Source organism: Meles meles, chromosome X (genome assembly GCF_922984935.1).
Source record: "Meles meles chromosome X, mMelMel3.1 paternal haplotype, whole genome shotgun sequence".
NCBI lineage: Eukaryota > Metazoa > Chordata > Mammalia > Carnivora > Mustelidae > Meles > Meles meles.
In genome coordinates this window covers 111,646,429-111,663,216 of record NC_060087.1, presented here as the reverse complement: position 1 = coordinate 111,663,216, position 16,788 = coordinate 111,646,429, and the positions used below count along the sequence as shown (strand labels likewise).

Here is a 16,788-nt window from a genome sequence, read left to right as displayed (position 1 = left end):
TGATGACCAGCACAGTTGTCCTTGTCTTCAAGGAAGCCACTGCCTCATGGGGGAGGTCAGGAAGGTGCACGGAAGGTCCGTAGGCAGAGAGCACCAGTGAACTCGCCAACCTGAAATGCTGATCTGTGAAAACAAGCCGGAGATGAGCAAACCTGGAGAGAAGGGCTGCCTCAGAAGGACGGAATGACGTCGTTGGGGGGGGGGGGGAGAGGGGGCAGACACCAGAGTTTCGTGTTTAGACAAAGTGGGATTAGGTGAAAGTGATCCCTTTCATTTGATTAGTATGAGAATGCTTCCTGGGGGCAGACAGCCTGCGGGCCTGAGGGAGGGAGGGCCTGAGGGAGGGCGGGGAGCTGCGGAATGCGGGCCTAGGGGCGCTTTGGCTAGAGGAGACAGACCTTCCAAGCATAAATGGCCCTGCGAGGCTTCTCAGGCGGGCCACAGGAGACTGGGTCACAGGCAGGGCCCGGTGGGGGTAGGCTGGGGCGGGAGGGGTGGAACTCGGGCCAGACCGCGTTTTCCCCAGGGCCTCCTCTTCGTCCTGGCAGGGCTGTCTCATTCACCCAAAGGGAAACTCAGACCTGACAGGTTGAGCGGAGAGACTTCTTGAAGTTTGGTGTTGGGGGGCCGGTGGAAAGGTGCGGGGGTGAGGGTGGGGGTGGGGAGCGGGCGGAGCCAGCCCTGTGGGCTAACGGAAAGGAAGTGGGAGAGGCCTGGGTGTCTCCTGTGGGGGAGAGCGGTCATCAGAGAGGTCACCCGTGGTCCTCCTCCCTTTCCTCCCCTTTTCCCCCTCTCTGAAGTTCCTCATTTCTTTCCGGGCCAGGAGAAGAAGGCTTTGCCACCCTGGCACTGCCAGACCTGGAGGGGAAGGTGTGTCAAGGAGCTAGGACTCAAACGTGTCACTCCTGCTGTGGTGCGTGGACCGAGTTCTTCAGGCGTTCGTGGTTGAACCAGGCTATTCGTGGACCCACCCCGTGTCCGCACACACGAGGAGACCATTAAAAACAACCCTAAGGGCCAAAGCTGTGGTACCCGGGGGTGGCAGGCCCAGTGATCGAAAGGAGAGGAGTGGAGCAGGCTGGCAGGAGGGCTGTGGGAGTGGGAGCTAGGCTTCGGGAGGTAGGCACGGTCCGCCACAGCAAACAGCTGGAGGCCCCAGGCGCCCCGGCGAGTGTCTAGGGGGCATGCTGTCAGTGCCTCACGGGGGACAGGGGAGATGTGTGCGCTGCACCAGACAGGTTTCCTGGAAAAGGGGAGGGGGGCTGAGCCAACCCTGGAGGATGAGGAAGGCTCTGTGGGCCCCTCCCCGAGCTGAGGCTCTTCTCAAGTTCCCAGGGTGACAGTTCAGTCTTGAAACTGAAAGCAAAGCTGAGGCAAGAGCGTGAACCCACACAAGGCACAGAAGCCATCCTCTCCAGCGGGGGGCAGTGGTGGCGGGGTGGCGGGATAAGTGCCCAGGGCCTATGACCCACCCATCCCCTCTGTCTCAGGGCTCTCTGGGGGGCGTGGCTAATTCTGAGAGTCCCCACCCCTGGAGCAGGGTCAGACCTGCGCTGGCCCTGCCGGCATAACACCCCACAGTGAGACGCTTCTTCCTCTACAGACTCTGCCCTTCGGAGCCAAGTGGCCGCCAGTTCCAAGGTAGAGGGAGCCAGGCAGAGTCTGGAAGAGCACCTGGTACACCCATGTGTCCCTAACCCACAGCCTCCCTCACAAGATTCTTCCTGAGCCAAGGGAATTTTAAGAATTCTTCATGCTACTGTCCCATCTATAGGGACGGATGGAGTGCCCTGATTTCCCCTGTGGCCACACCCTGGGGATTAATCTTCAGGGTGGAGAGAGCCCAGAGTCCCTCTATCTGTCACCTCTGAGGAGGCAGGAGAAAACACAGAAGGAGGCTGTGTGTCTTCACGGCCAGCTCAGGTGTGGACGATATTGACAGACCCACACTGAGGCTCGGCCACTTCCCACTGGATGCAACTCAGTTAACTTCCTTTTTTTCCTGCCTTTTTTTTTTTTAACCTGCTTCCTTTCTTCTCCCATCATCCTCCCCTTTTGGCAGTCTGGCTGTTGGCTAGACGTCCAGGAAAGTGCCTTACTCATTGCCCCTGTCTCTCCCTTCTCCCTAGGTCACTCCCGTGGTTGGCCCAGCCTTAGCATGCAGCCTTGAACCTGGCATAGGCCACCGCCTACTCCAGCTCTCTACACCCCTTATTTTACTGTGGCTCGGGATAGAGGCTCTAAGTTCCAAGGTACCTGAATAGCATCTCCTGGTCAAGAACACCCCCGCAGCTCCAGAGGGCCCTGTGAGTCCTGCTGTCAGCTCTCTGAGAAGACAGTATGGCCATTACCTTGCAGCCCAGTGACCTGATCTTTGAGTTTGCAAGCAACGGGATGGATGATATCCACCAGGTATGGCCCCAGAGAACACAGCCCTGTCGGCCAGGCAGATGATCAGACAGACACAGACAGGCCGGCAGAGAGCAAGCCAGGCAGCACCCCCTACTAGCCAGCCAACAAGTACTGATCAAGCACCTACTAGGTCCAGGCCGTGGGGTCTCCGTGCCAGCCAAACAGTGCACCCGCTCGTCCCTCGTGCGGCCTGTCAGTAGTCCCTGGGTGGTCATTCCATGTGCAGTCACGGGGCACCTGCTGTCACCAAGCCAGCCGTACAGCTGCAAAACACAGCGGCTAGGCTGTCAGCCGGTCAGCAATGCGGGCTGAACGCACAGGTGCACACGGACCCTCATGCACATGCCTACCCCCTTCCCGTCACCTGCAGTGTCACAGTGAGAAAGCTGCCGGGACAGCCACATAGCGAGCATCAGCTCTCCCAGGTGGCCCCACAAGGCAAAGACCAACCCCCGGCCCCTTCAGACTCATGTCTCTAGCCTGGTTGATGGGCCCTTCCACATCCATCTTTTCAGCCTCAATCTGAGGATGCAGATCTGGAAATGCAGTTCTCTGGTGGGGGAAAGGTGAAAAGGAGGACAGATTTGCAGCACTTGGGGCCGCACCGCTCCATATCTTGCTCTGTACTGGGGCCGAGAGAGCATGCTTTCCGTGCACTTGGCTGTACCCACTGGATGGTGTCTTGGCACACCCATTGCGACCCTACACTCCTGTCCTTCCACAATCTGGAGAAGAGACAGCCAACTACGGTAGAAGGAACAGAAGATTAAGAGTCAGGAATCCTGGTTTCTGATCCCAGTTGGGCTGCCACAGTATCACGTGGGCAAGTCCTGTCCCCTGCCCTATCTGGCTGCCGTCTTCCCATCTTCACGAGAGGAGATCCAGTTGAATTATTTGTAAGGACACCCAGCCTAATACTGATGCTCTCTGTGCTGAATCCTCCATGAGGACAGAATACTTTATCTGACCTCTAGCGGCCTACCCAAGGCTGCCCCCTAGTGGGCTCTGAGCACATTGTGTACTTTCTGTGCCGCTGGGTCTTCACCTAAAGTTGCTCTCTTAACCCAACACCTGTGGTGTGCCAAGCCTGGTGGAAGGCACCATGGGAAGAGAAGGGGAGAAGAATCTAACCACAGTGGGGTTCCCCATACTATTAGTCATTTTTTTGCCTTTTCTGGTCTGCTCAGCAACTGTCACTGTTCTTCATGGAGGCTCTTCTTCCCTCCTGATCCCACACCTGCCTCTCCACTCTCAGCAGACAGCTTCTGCTCCAATTCACAGAGAAACTCAGAGCCAGGGGCACCCTCTGTTTCCCTCCCTTCTCCCTTTTACTGATGACATCACTGTTTCTGTTTCCTTCCCACTGCTGACCCGGGACAAAGAAGTGTCCCTCTTCCTTCCAGTGGTATCTCCTACCCGTACTTAATCTCTTCTCTCCTGCCTCCAAGACCTCAAACCCTTGGTCACCTCCAGTGTCTCTCTCTTAAGTCCTTCAGACCTTCCAGACATTTCTCCTCAACCCAGAACATCTTCAGGCCTCCCAGCCCTAAAACACTCTCCCTTCTACCTACCTCCTTCAAAAAACCACCTTCTTAACTCCTTACTGTTCATCAGCATGGTCTCCACCCTCTGTGCTTACGTTCTCACCTCCTTTCTCTCCCTTTTTAAGGAAACCATTTGTATTGAAAGATGTGTCATTAATACGAAAAAGTGTATAAATCATATGTATTTATGTATATGTATACATATATATATATGAATAATTATAAAATGAACATCCATGAACTCACCATCCAGGTTAAGAAATAAAAGCATTACTAGTCTCCTCGAAGTCCCTGATACCTCAGACACTTAATGAGAGCCGACTCTGCACCAGGCCCGTTCTATACGCTTTATGTGCATTGATCTGTTTACCTGCCCCCCCCAGTTTTATAAATGAGGAAACCGATGCCCAGCAAGATTAGGTAGCTTGCCCAAGGTCCCACTGCTAAAGTAGCAGAGCTTGGTTTCAAATCCAGGTCATCTGGCTCTAGATCAGGACAATCCAATGGAATTTCCTGACATATTAGAAGTGTTCTGTATTTGTCCTGTCCAGTACAGGACCACTAGGCACAAGAGGCTATGAGAGCACTTGAACTATGGCCAACGCAACTGAAGAACTGGACTTTTAATCTTAAAAAGTTTTAGATTCACATTTAAATAGTCACCCATGCCTAGTGGGCACCATATTGGACAGACAGCTCTCAACTCCATGGCCTCAACCCTTCCTCTCTGAGATCCGTCGTACTGTGTCCCCTGAAAGGGCTCCAGCCAGGGTGACTGTTCAGTGGCCGAACCCAATGGCATTTAATTAATTTTTATTTTTCTGCATCCTTCAAGAGCATTAGGCAGAACTGAACATTCTCATTCTTCTTCATGAAAAAAGAATTAAAAGCCCCATAAAAGAAAATTTGGAAAATACAGAAAATTTGAAAGAAAGGGGGAAAAGTCAACCAAAGTCCTGCAATCAAAATAGAATTCTTATAAACATTTGTTATAATTCTTCATATACATAATTTCTAAAAAAAGAGTTGCAGGGTGCTTGGGTGACTCAGTCAGTTAAGCGTCTGCCTTTGGCTCAGGTCATGATCCTGGGGTCCTGGGGTCAAGTCCTGCATTGGGCTGACTGCTGAGTAGAGAGTCTGCTTCTCCCTCCCTGCCTCCCCCGACCACTCATGCTTGCTCACATGCAGTCTCTGTCTCTCAAATAAATGAATAAATAAATATTTTTTAAAAGATTTTTATTTATTTATTTGACAGAGATCACAAGTAGGCAGAGAGGCAGGCAGAGAGAGTGAGAGGAGCTTGAGCAGAGAGCCCGATGTGGGGCTCAATCCCAGGACCCTGAGATTATGACCTGAGCCGAAGGCAGAGGCCTAACCCACTGAGCCACCCAGGCGCCCCGAATAAATAAATCTTTTTTAAAAAGATAGTTGCAACCACAGTCCTTTTTTAAAAAAGAAGATTTTATTCATTTGAGAGAGAGAGCACGAGCGAGAGAGCACAAGCAGGGGGAGCAGCAGAGGGAGAGAAAGAAGCAGGCTCCCCACTGAGCAGAGAGCCCAATATGGGGACATGGGGCCCAATCCCAGGATCCTGAGATCATGAACGGAGCTGAAGACAGCCGTTTAACCAACTAAGCCACCCAGGCACCCATAATACATTTTTAAAAGAAGCTTGCTTTTATGTATTTATTAATTAGCTATTTACTTTAAAAAAGACAGCACGAGCAGGGGGAGGAGCAGAGGGAGAGGGAGATGGAGAGAGAGATAACCTCATGAGCATAGAGCCCTACACAGGAGCCCTATCCCACAACCCTGAGGTTAGTACCCACGCTGAAATCAAGAGTCAAACACCCAACCGACTGAGTCACCCAGTCGCCCCAATCACACCCCTTTTTCACTTAACTTTGTTTGATTTGAGAACAACTATGTCCTCCGGGGGTCAAATTCTCATCCTGCTCATTGTATCCACTCGAGGGGATTTCGTGTCCACCCTTTTGAGCTCTTGGACACATATTTTTGACTCATTGATAGGTATCTCCATGTTAAATATCTCAAAGGTACCTCAAACCTACCATATGCAGACACTGTCCCTCTTCTCTTTCTCCACAACCCTCCTCCTCCACATGAGCAGTGTCCCCGTGTACCCAGTGAATCAAGCTGGAAATTAGAACCCTCTTCCCCATCCAGACAGGGGCTGGGCCCTAACCTCCCACCTCTGTAATGCCTCTGTTCTTGCGTCTTCATTGCCAGAGACTGAACCTTCAGAGGTGCACAGTCAGAGCCCCTAACCCTGGATACCGAACTCTGACTGTAGGCTGAGCCCCTCACCCTCACCATTGACTAATCCTTTGCCACTGGCCTGCGAAGGAGCCTAACAATTCTCATAGACTGAGCGCTAACCTTCGCCATGGATTAATCCAGAACTACAACCAATTAAAACTGTCTGCCCCTGACTGAGTGCAGGTGGTGCAGAGCTACCCCATCTCTGTTAATCAAGAAGCTACTCAAAGTCTCACCTAGGGAGGTCAGACTCAGAGCAATGCCATCCCATACCAAGGACAGCCCTGGGGGCTCCAAGAATGAGGAATTGTAAGAAAGGCCAGATTTTGGTAGGGAGGGCTTCCTGGCAGAGGCAGGTGAGCTTTAAACCAGATCCCTCTCTTGTCCATAGCTAGAAGACCCCTCGGTGTTCCCAGCTGTGATCGTGGAGCAGGTGCCCTACCCCGAATTACTCCATCTGTACTCAGGACTGGAGCTGGACGACGTTCACAATGGCATCATAACGGACGGGACCTTGTGCATGGCGCAGGATCAGATCCTGGAGGGCAGTATTTTGCTGACAGGTTTGTTTCCTTCCTGGGCAGGGGAGTGTGGAAGAGAAAGGGCTTCTGTCTTCAGGGACTGCAGTAGCCCACAGTGGCTTTCAGTGACCCCACAGAGCAAGGGCAGAGCCCCAAAAAGTGGGGAATTCGATAGGGTCGTTAGGACAAGCAAAAGGTCGTACCACTTCATAGAGGAGGAAACCATCCAAATGGATCCGTGGTCTTCCGAGAGGGAGCGGGACGTGGAAGAGTGGAGGGGGGACTGGCTGGGGTGAGTGTTGAGAAAAGGTGGGGAGTTACAGTAGGCGATGCGCTAGCCTCCCAGGCCCCTCAGCTAGTTAGCACTGTTCTCTGGGCTGGACCTGATGAGCTCTCTGCGCCGGCCCTGAGCACTGAGAGAGCTTGCTTTCTGCCCACCCTGCACCCCGCACCATGGAACCTGGAACCAGATGACAATGAAGCAACCTCACAAACCGTGTCAGCCACTGAAGTCTTGCTCAATGTCGAGGCTCCCAACGACATCCTGGATGAGAAGCAGATCTGTAAGTGTGAACTCTGGTGCCTTAACTCAAGGCAACAAAAAATGCCCTTTGAAAATAGCACCTCCATGCACTGGATTCGCAAGCACATGTGCCCACAGCCACTGATGGCTGCGTAAACAGGCTCTTGAGCTGGGGCAGGAATGCGGGTGGGGGCAGGGAGCACTGGAGACAGGGAAACGGTAGCCAGGGGGAGTTTCCTTTTCAAATTTTTAAATTGTGGTAAAATACACATAACATAAAATTGACTACCTTCACCATTTCTCAGTGTCCGTTTGTATTGTTGGGCAGCCATCACCATCATCCATCTCCAGAACCTTCCATCCTGCAAAACTGAAACTCTGTGCCCATTAAATACTCACTCCCTGTTCTCCCCTCCCCTCAGCCCCTGGCAGCCACCACTCTACTCTTTGTCGCTATGAATCGAACTACTTACTATAGGGACCTTAAAGGAGACAGGAGTGGAGTCACAGTAGTGGTCTTTGGGGACTGGCTTATTTCATTTGGCATGTCATCAGGGTCTGTCCATGTTGTAGCATATGTCAGAAATTCCTTTTTAAGGCTGAGTACTATCGGCCAGGGTGACTTCGGTCCCCTCTGCTCTCTTGCCAGGGCCCCCAGGAAGACTGTGCAGGGTGTGGCTGATTTAGAAATGTGCCAGGCGTGGAGCTCACCCCTCCGCCTCCCGAGAAGTCCCCCAGGACAGGCTCCTAGCCTAGCTCCCCCTCAGGCCTTTGCCTGACTCATGGACAGGAGGACTTCTGGCCCCAACTGCCCATCCTGAGGAGGTGCTGGGATCCCGTTGGGGAAAGAAAGCCTGAAGCTGCCAGTTAAGAGTCCCGGCACTTCTGTTCCTTTCCCTGTCACTAACGGGCACTCAGGCTTCAACAAATACTTACTGCATGCCTCCACGTGCCAGGCAGCAGCTTGCTGTGTGACCTTGGACACATGCCCCGGCATCTCTGGATCTCAGTTTCCTTATCGGGAAAGCGGAGGATTGGGCTAAATGATACCTGAGGCGCCTTCCCGTTGTAAAACAAGTGAATGACGAAATCAAGGTGGCCCTTTACCCTGGGTGTTACCTGGAACTTCCCCACTCCCGGCAGTGGGCTGTAAATGTGGCAGCCGTGATTGGGGTCAGCTCATGCCCACAACCCCACAGATGTTTCCTCTCCTTGTGGTGTGAGACACGTGAGGCATTTTCAGGTGTATCCTGTATCTGGGGCCGTGGGGGCCAGCTCTTCCGTCCTCCCCGGGAGCCCCTCATCCTCTGACGTGCCGGGAGACCACACTCCTGCCCCGCACTGGGCCTCAGGCACCTCAGGCCTTTCTCCTTGCAGTCAGCACCTCCGAAATGCTTCCGGACTCGGACCCTGCTCCAGCTGCCACTCTGCCCAACTATCTGTTTCCTGTCTCTGAGCCTGATGCCCTGAACGGGGCAGGTGACACTGATGACCAGGAGGGGCACTGCCTAGAGGAGAAGGTCGCCAGAGAGGAAAGTGCCAAGAAGACTGGAAAATCAAAGAAGAGAAGTAAGAGAGAGAGAGAGAAAGTGTGTGTGTATGTGTGTGTGTGTGTGTGTGTGTGTGTCTGTCTGTCTGTCTGTCTTCAGGGGGGTGCAGTAGGAGGGGGCAGGTCAGTGAGACTGTCCGGGGTGAGTGGGTCAAGGCTCATAGACACATTCAGAGGACAGCTCTTTGGTGTGACAGGGATGGGTGAAAAGTCCTCCCTTCCGTACAGCCTGGCCTCATTGGTTGGCCTGCCCAAAGCATGACGTTTCCCACGCTGCTCCTGTCAGCCCAGCTTATGTGTAAACTCATGCAGAAATGCCAAAGATCCCAAATGGGTTGCCTCCTAGTCTGGTGTTCGGGTACCGGGCTTGGCCCCTTGGCCAGTCCCTGGCCATCTGGGGCCCTCTGCCTGTAAAAGATGCCTCATGCAGTGTGCTTATCTTCCTCCTCAGACCTTGTGGAGCTTGTGCGAGAGGACTTTGGGCTTTCCCAAGCCCCCAGTGTTATTGATTTACTCAGGCAAGGACTGCCTGATACTGTTTTGTCACTGTGGTGACCCGAACCCCAGTGTCACGCTTACCTGCATGACAGCTGCACCTTTAGGCTGCCGTCTCCTTTCCAAAATCAGGCCAGGCGGGTTGGTTTCGTCGAAAGGTGACTCATTCGTCAGCACTACACTTACTGCCACTCGGGCAGTAGAGTTCTGGTGCATCTCTGGGGCCCCAGCAGGATACTGGGCAGGCGCGGGAACCCGCAGGCTGTGGTTGCAGAGAGCGATCCTGGGCCTCTGGCCCCGGTGACCTGGTTCTTCGTTATCCGCGGTGGCACCCCATTCGGGAGCCTGCCCTGGAGCCCTCCATGTGGTCTCAGCCTCATCCTGCTCCCCCCCTTCCCCTCACAGTCCGGAAGACAAAGGGCAACCGCAGTACCTCACCGGTCACTGACCCCAGCATCCCCATACGGAAGAAATCGAAGGATGGCAAAGGTAGGGTTGGGAGTCAGGCCAGGTGGGAAGGGGGTCAGGGTGCCCGGGTGGCTCCTCACCACCTGGCCCTCTGCAGGCAGCACCATCTACCTGTGGGAGTTCCTCCTCGCGCTTCTGCAGGACAGGAACACCTGCCCGAAGTACATCAAGTGGACCCAGCGAGAGAAGGGCATCTTTAAGCTGGTGGACTCCAAAGCTGTGTCCAAGCTGTGGGGGAAGCAGAAGAACAAGCCTGACATGAACTACGAGACGATGGGGCGGGCACTGAGGTAGGAGCTGCTGGGGCGCTGAGTCCCTGCCCTGGGGGCTTTACCAAGCTCTTCTCCTTCAAGACGTCCTTCCTGCTTTAGGGTCTGCTGATGCTTGGTTCTGCTTGCCCCTAAGCCCGTCCCCAGGCACCTTCTGGGAGGTACAATCCCCTCCCTCTTAGAGCTCAATCGTAGCTTTTTCTCTTTTTATAGAGAAGAACCTTTTGGGGCCTCCCATGCCCATGAAGGGCATTCTGCTAGCCAGAGACCTAGGGAGCCAGACCTGAGTTACCCGTCATTGGTCTTGCAGGCTGGGAGTCAGCTGAGCTCCCCACCAGCCATCCCCTCCCATCCTTCACTCCCCCCTTATCCTTTGCCCCAAAGCAGGGCGGGGCTAGCATTTGAAGCCACTTTTCATGGCCCTTCATATCCTCAGGGTGGGGGTGTCTCAGAAATTTCATAAAAGCCTTCCAAGTCCAAGAGTTGGCCTTACCCCTTCCCTTGACCTGAGACTCGCATCTGGCTGTCAGGCCAGCCTCCACTGCCCGCTCGCCCTGCCCCGGAGGGCGGTGTGTGCCTGCCTGACTCCCCACGCCCTGCCCCTTGTCCCCCAGATATTACTACCAAAGAGGCATCCTTGCCAAAGTGGAAGGGCAGAGGCTGGTGTACCAGTTTAAGGAGATGCCCAAGGACCTAGTGGTGATCGAAGACGACGAGGAGAGAACTGAAGTCACGGCGGCCTCCCCTCAGGCCTCCGCTCCGTCCACCTCCTCCACCAGTACCACCCGACGAGCCAGCTCCAGGGTCTCGGCTAGAGCTGCTCCCCAGGGCAAGGGAGGCCTTTCCTGGGAGAAGCCCAAGGTTCAGAACGTTGGCTTACCGCCGTCTGCGAATCTGGAATTGGGACTGTCTGCGGATGAGGAGATCCCCACTACCTCCACTGCGCTGGCCTCTCTCCCAGAGAGCCAGGCCAGACTCACCAAAGCCGTGAGGTAAGGGCCGCAGAGTCGTTACATGTCTTCCCGGCGTACCTCGTGTCCGGGGGGGGGCGGGGGTGCTCTCAACCTCTTGCTGAGTTCTGCTGTATCTCCAGTCTCACGGCAACCTCGCAGAATCCCTGGGAAGCCAGTGGAGTCCTTGTTGGTCAAGAGAGGAAAAGTGACTTGGCCACGGTTGCACACCAGAATAATGGCAAAACCAGCCCTTGATCTGTGTGGCGTCTGTCACCAGCTGGGGGGGTTCCGGTTATCTCAGAGTGCTCCCCCAACTGTCACCAGAGCCCTCCATGTCAGGGCCCATCTCCCCAAGCCCCCTCCACTGCAGAAAAGTGGCAACGGAGAACGTGACAGAGATGCCTGTTGTGCTTCCCTCAGGCCCTCCAGGCCCCCCTGGAAAGCTCTTGCTGCTGCTTGTCCAGGTGAAGTGTCTCCACATTTTCCCTGAGAAGGCTGGGTTTGAGCTCTGTGTGTGTGGCACTCAGTGGGCCGGCGCCGGGGAGGTGCCCTTCTGAGGGGTGGTGAGGAGCAGGAGCTCTGGTGTCAGACGGCCTAGATGTGGGTGCCTGCGACTAGCTGTGTGGTCTAGGGCATGTTACCTAACCTCTCTGTGCTCCCATTTCCTCAAGCTGCAAAATCAGATTATTAATCTTACTCAGTGCGTGGGCTGTTCGGAAGATGGAGGGAAGTACCACATGTCGGTCCTTTGGGCTGATTCCTGACCTCTACTAAGTGCTCAGTGGACGTTCGCTGATGCAGCAACAAAGAGGACACCTCCAGCCAGCTCCGTCCCTCCTGCGCCCTCCTCCCTAGCTCGCTGGGAGATGCCTCCTGCCTTGACCAAACCTGTTTTCTCTTTCTTCTCAGTGCTTCTTCGGTGCCCGGCAACATCCACCTGGGAGTGGCCCCAGTGGGGTCGGGCTCCGCCTTGACCCTGCAGACCATCCCACTGACCACAGTGCTGACCAGTGGGCCTCCTGCCAGTGCTGCTTCCACACAGCTCGTTCTTCAGAGCGTTCCGCCGGCTTCGACCTTCAAGGACACCTTCACTTTGCAGGCCTCTTTCCCCCTGAACGCCAGTTTCCAAGAAAGTCAGGTGGCGGCACCAGGGGCTCCACTGATTCTCAGTGGTCTCCCCCAACTTCTGGCTGGGGCTAACCTTCCGACCAACCCGGTGCCATCCTCTGTAGCAGGGGCTGGACCGGCCGGGCCCAGCCCTCAGCCCCCCGGGACTGTCATCGCTGCCTTCATCAGGACTTCCGGTGCCACCGCAGCCTCTGGGGTCAAGGAGGGGCCGCTGAGGCCCTCCTCGTATGTGCAGGGCATGGTGACTGGGGCCCCGATGGAGGGGCTGCTGGTTCCCGAAGAGACCCTGAGGGAGCTCCTGAGGGATCGGGCTCACCTTCAGCCACTTCCCACCCAGGTGGTTTCAAGGGGTTCCCACAATCCGAGCCTTCTGGGGAACCAGACTTTCTCTTCTCCCAGCCGCCCCACTGTTGGGCTGACTCCAGTGGCTGAACTTGAGCTCTCCTCAGGCTCAGGGTCCCTGTTTATGGCTGAGCCTAGTGTGACCACCTCTGGGAGCCTGCTGACCAGATCCCCAACCCCTGCCCCCTTCTCCCCATTCAATCCCACTTCTCTTATCAAGATGGAGCCCCATGACATATAGATGAACGGGCTGGGGGAAGCGTGCCTCACCAGGCCGAGTTGAGCATCATTTTCATATGGACTTCCTCTAGCAGAGACTGACTGAAGCAGGACACCTGCCCTTACTTTTCGGTGGGATCTCAGTACACCGGATACCCTGTCCCCGACCCCTGCCCGGTGTCACCGTGGCCACACCATGCCCAGTTTGAGCATCCCTGGCATCAGACCGTGGCCTTCAAGAGCACTAGGGGATATGCTCTTGTCAGGGTAATGGGCTGACCGGGTGATGGAGGGAGAAAAAAACCTCTGGAGAAGTCTGTGGCTGGGGCCGATGCAGGGGCTCTGCGGGGAGAGTCCTTTCGTGGGGCTGTTTCGCCGTCTGTGTTCCCTCCATGGGGAGTTTCCTATCCCATATGTGAATATCTCTGTACGTATTTGTGTGTACTCGTGGGTCTGTATCTCTGTTTCTTTGGGGAGGATGGGGGTGTAGCTGTGAGGTCCTCAAGGGTGTGTGTCTCTGGGTCAGCTGCAGAGATGGTGGGTTTTTTTTCTTAAGGGAAAGCATTCTCTAGTTCCCTTTGGACAAACCATTCAGTTGCCCTGAGACTATGGGGTACAGGCTGGATGCCCCAGACTGGGAGAGATGTCACAGAGCTGGAGCAGATCCAGGGGAGGAGGGTTTCGATGGACGTGTGTGCTGGGGAAGACGGAGTTCAAAGGGACAGGGTCGGATCCAGATACGAAGTCTCCACGCAGGGCTGGCTTAACTGAATGTTTGTGGCAAGGGCCTGGGCTGTAATACCAGTCTTCGCTGGCATACTGGCCTACCCACCCCCTGCGACCCGGGGATCCTCTTCATTAGTTTTGCCCCAGTGTCTCCCTGCTGTCCGGCGTGGCTGGGCTAGTCGTGGAGCAGCGGACACCGAGGCTGCCTCCCCTCCTGCCCAGGCGTGCCCGCTGCCCAGCCTGCCTTCTGCTCACCTTGTAGGTTTGCCAACCCCCCTCCCCACGATGGCTACTGCAGACCTCGAGTGGACCGTTGGCCCTCATCGCCAGCTCCCACACCTAGCCCTGACTCTACACCAAGAAGACAGCCAGCGGATGTGAGCCTGCATGGCACTTCTATCTCTGCCTGGTCCCCTGCTTACATCTTCCCTCTTTCTGAGGACGTTTCAACCCATCCTCTCCTAAGTGAACGGCTTCGTTCCTCCTTCCCCTTCTTTGAATTAGCTTGCCTCTCTCCAGCCAAATTTGGGGGCAAGCCTAAGAGCTAAGAATGTGTCAGCCTCAGAAACAATTCTGTTATCTGGTGAATTTGGTTAATGTGAATCAGTGCCCAGGCCCTTGGCTATGTCCTCAGTAGAAAACCGTCCACTTGAACTAACTACCTCCCCTGGTCGCTGCCAAGCCTCCTGTGTTCTTTCCCACTCTCTTCTTGTTCTTGTCCCCTTCTCTCTCTGGAAAGAACCATTTAAGGGTGTGCAGGTGTATTTATTACACATCTCCAGCACTTGGCATTAAAATGCTTTTTTCTAATCTAATCCGTTTATTATGACAAATTCCTGATGATGGAAAGTGAAACATCCCGCAAAAGAGTCGCCTTAAAAAAAATTTGCACAAAGGCGCTGCGTGGGTTAGGGGGTGGCCTTGCCCCCCGCCCACCCCCAATTTCACAGAACTCATCATCTGAAGGTCACTGATACCCTTATCTGACATCAAATGTCTTCTTCATAGTTCTCAGTCCCCGAGAGCCCTGGCAGCTCATGACACTACTTCCCACCCCCTCCAGCTGCGGCCCCACACCTGCCGCTCTAATTGTGGGCGTGCCCCCCCAAAGGCTCTCCTCCGGTCTTCTGGCTCTGGCTTGGCTCTTTGGGGACGGGTCTGAAGTCGAGGGGGGCAGCTCCTGCTTACATTTCTAGCAGATGGCTGGACATTTCCATCCAGATGCCTGTCATGCCTCAAAGACAGCCCCTCTAGCAAACAGGGATTTTTAAAACATGAATTTTAAAGTCTTTACACACACACACACACACAAAACCTTTCCCCTCAAAAAAACAAACAAAAAGCTGTCATGACTTGCCTATTTCTGTTCATTATGCCACCATTTTCCTGACCTCCTAAGCTTGACATTTCAGAGCCATCTGATGGCTGCCTTCCTTTGACCCGGTCCCCTCCCCCATCTTCTGAAGTCCAGGCCGTTTGCCACGTCTCTGAAATCTAGCCTTTCTTCCACATTCCCGGGGCCTCCAGCCTAACTCAGACTTACCAGAGCTCACTGCCCTCCCAGACACATCAACACACACCACAGTGTGACCTGTCTCATTCCCTCCGATCTGCCAGCACCCGTTCTGTTCTTTCTCTGCTAAAAACCCTTCAGTGACCCTCATTGCCTGTAGGTAGGGGTGATCCTCAGAATACTGAGCCTCCGATCTGTTCTGGGCAGCTGAGCACCAACCCTGTATTTGCTGAATCTCCAGGCCAGCCAGGGATCCTAGAGGAGGGAGGAGGGAGCACTTGGGGGGCTCAGGTTGTAATTCCCAAGAGTGAGGTCCCAAGGCCTTGACCTGGCAAGGCCCTTCCCCAGGAGGTCCCAGCTGACTTCCCAGTTGTCTCTCACTTTGTTTCCCTGACCCCTGAAGGATAGCTCCAGTCACAGGGATTTGCTGGCCCTTCGAGCTTGCCTCTTTGAAGTTTCTGTGGTTTTGCTTTACTTGGTTCTGCTCAGCCAGAGTGCTCCACGCCCCCTGTTAGTACCGATTAAATCGAATCCATCCGTAAGTCTTGATGTGTGGAAGCTGCTTCCCCACACCAGCCTACCCTTAGATGAGTTCGTTCTAAATTCGCAGCAATTGCCACTCTTTGGGCAACTGATCGCGAACAGCCTGTGACATCTTCTCTGTTATAATCACAAACTGTTACTTAAATCTTCAGTGACTTGACCTATGTGTCTCCCCAGTTAGTGTGTTCCCTTCTGAGGGGTGGGGGGCCATAGCACCCTCAGAGCAGGGCACAGTGCGAAGCACCTAGTGAGCACCAGCGAATATTACTGATTGAGCTGGTGGAGAGATGGGGACTAAAGTCTGAGGCTGGTGACCTCTGACCTCCCCTCTGCACAGGCACTCACCCCAGGTGCTTCACTGCCCAGGGCCAGCCCTCCCTGGTTCAGTGCCCTCATGGTACCCCCATCCCCACCCCCTAGCCTTGCCCCTGAGACTTGTTACTACTTTGAACATTCCCTGCCCCTAAAGAAACTTCCCTGTCCAGTTTCTTTTCCTAATTCAAAGTGTTAAGTTAGCTAATCTGGTCAACTCACCTGTGCTGATCTAGTTATGGGAGAGGGCTGGCGGAGACCCTCAGGAGACAGGTTCATTTTCACCAGAGTCGCATGGCAGCAACATCCTTGCCTCTGCCATGGTGTAATGGAGTCAGGAGACACTCTCCTCACCCCCCAGCACCCGCTGTGTTACTCCTTCTCTGGGCTCCCACAGCACTTCGTGTATACCTCTCATTGTAGCACTTGGCACATGGTAGCTCTTTAGCTATGTGTTTATGTATGTTGCCCCTCCAATAGACTGTGAGCTCCTCAAGGACAGGGACTGTGTGTTAGTCACTGATGTATCCCCAGCGCCTAGCCCAGTGCCTGGCACACAGTAGGTGCTCAATAAATGTTTATGGAAAGAATAAATGAGTCTTGTCTCTAATGATGGGGATTTCAGCCCTAGACTGTGGCAGGCAAAAGGGGGAGGAGAAAAACAATCCATACTTGGGGGCTTTCGCAGCTTTTGGACCCCGCATGTAACGCTGCAGGCAGCTGCTGCTTTGCCCGCGTCCGCGCTTCCCGCTCCCAAAAAGGATCCACGAGGAGGAGCCCTCCCCTCCCCCAGGCGGCTTCCAGCTGTGCTGCGCTGTCACCAGGAGCCGCGGGTGACTCCTGAACTCCCGCCCTTTGCCCCGCCCCCTTCCCCCGACAGCTTCAGCACTGTTTTCTCACCCCTGGGTGGAACCGAGTGGCAGAAATGTTAGGCCCAATGGAAGGGGCGGGGCAAGAAGTTATTTTCACCAGTATGGGTCTTTCTGACCCC

General features: G+C 54.6%; 1 protein-coding gene across 5 annotated transcripts in view; it reads left to right on the top strand.

Moving 5' to 3' along the window:
* ELF4 (E74 like ETS transcription factor 4) overlaps nucleotides 1-16,378 on the top strand; it is a 41,191-nt gene extending 24,813 nt beyond the window's left edge. For 2 of the 5 annotated variants that reach the window (XM_045994608.1, XM_045994609.1), the window contains exons 2-9: nucleotides 2,130-2,412; nucleotides 6,628-6,799; nucleotides 7,228-7,320; nucleotides 8,658-8,849; nucleotides 9,730-9,813; nucleotides 9,890-10,082; nucleotides 10,676-11,053; nucleotides 11,924-16,378. In XM_045994608.1, coding sequence (XP_045850564.1) covers nucleotides 2,341-2,412; nucleotides 6,628-6,799; nucleotides 7,228-7,320; nucleotides 8,658-8,849; nucleotides 9,730-9,813; nucleotides 9,890-10,082; nucleotides 10,676-11,053; nucleotides 11,924-12,725 — 1,986 coding nt within the window. In that variant the 5' untranslated portion in view covers nucleotides 2,130-2,340 and the 3' untranslated portion in view covers nucleotides 12,726-16,378. Of the gene's footprint in view, nucleotides 1-638; nucleotides 914-2,129; nucleotides 2,413-6,627; nucleotides 6,800-7,227; nucleotides 7,321-8,657; nucleotides 8,850-9,729; nucleotides 9,814-9,889; nucleotides 10,083-10,675; nucleotides 11,054-11,923 lie in introns of those variants that run through there. The other 3 variants (XM_045994612.1, XM_045994611.1, XM_045994610.1) reach the window with 3 other exon arrangements.
* The last annotated feature ends 410 nt before the right edge of the window (nucleotides 16,379-16,788 follow it).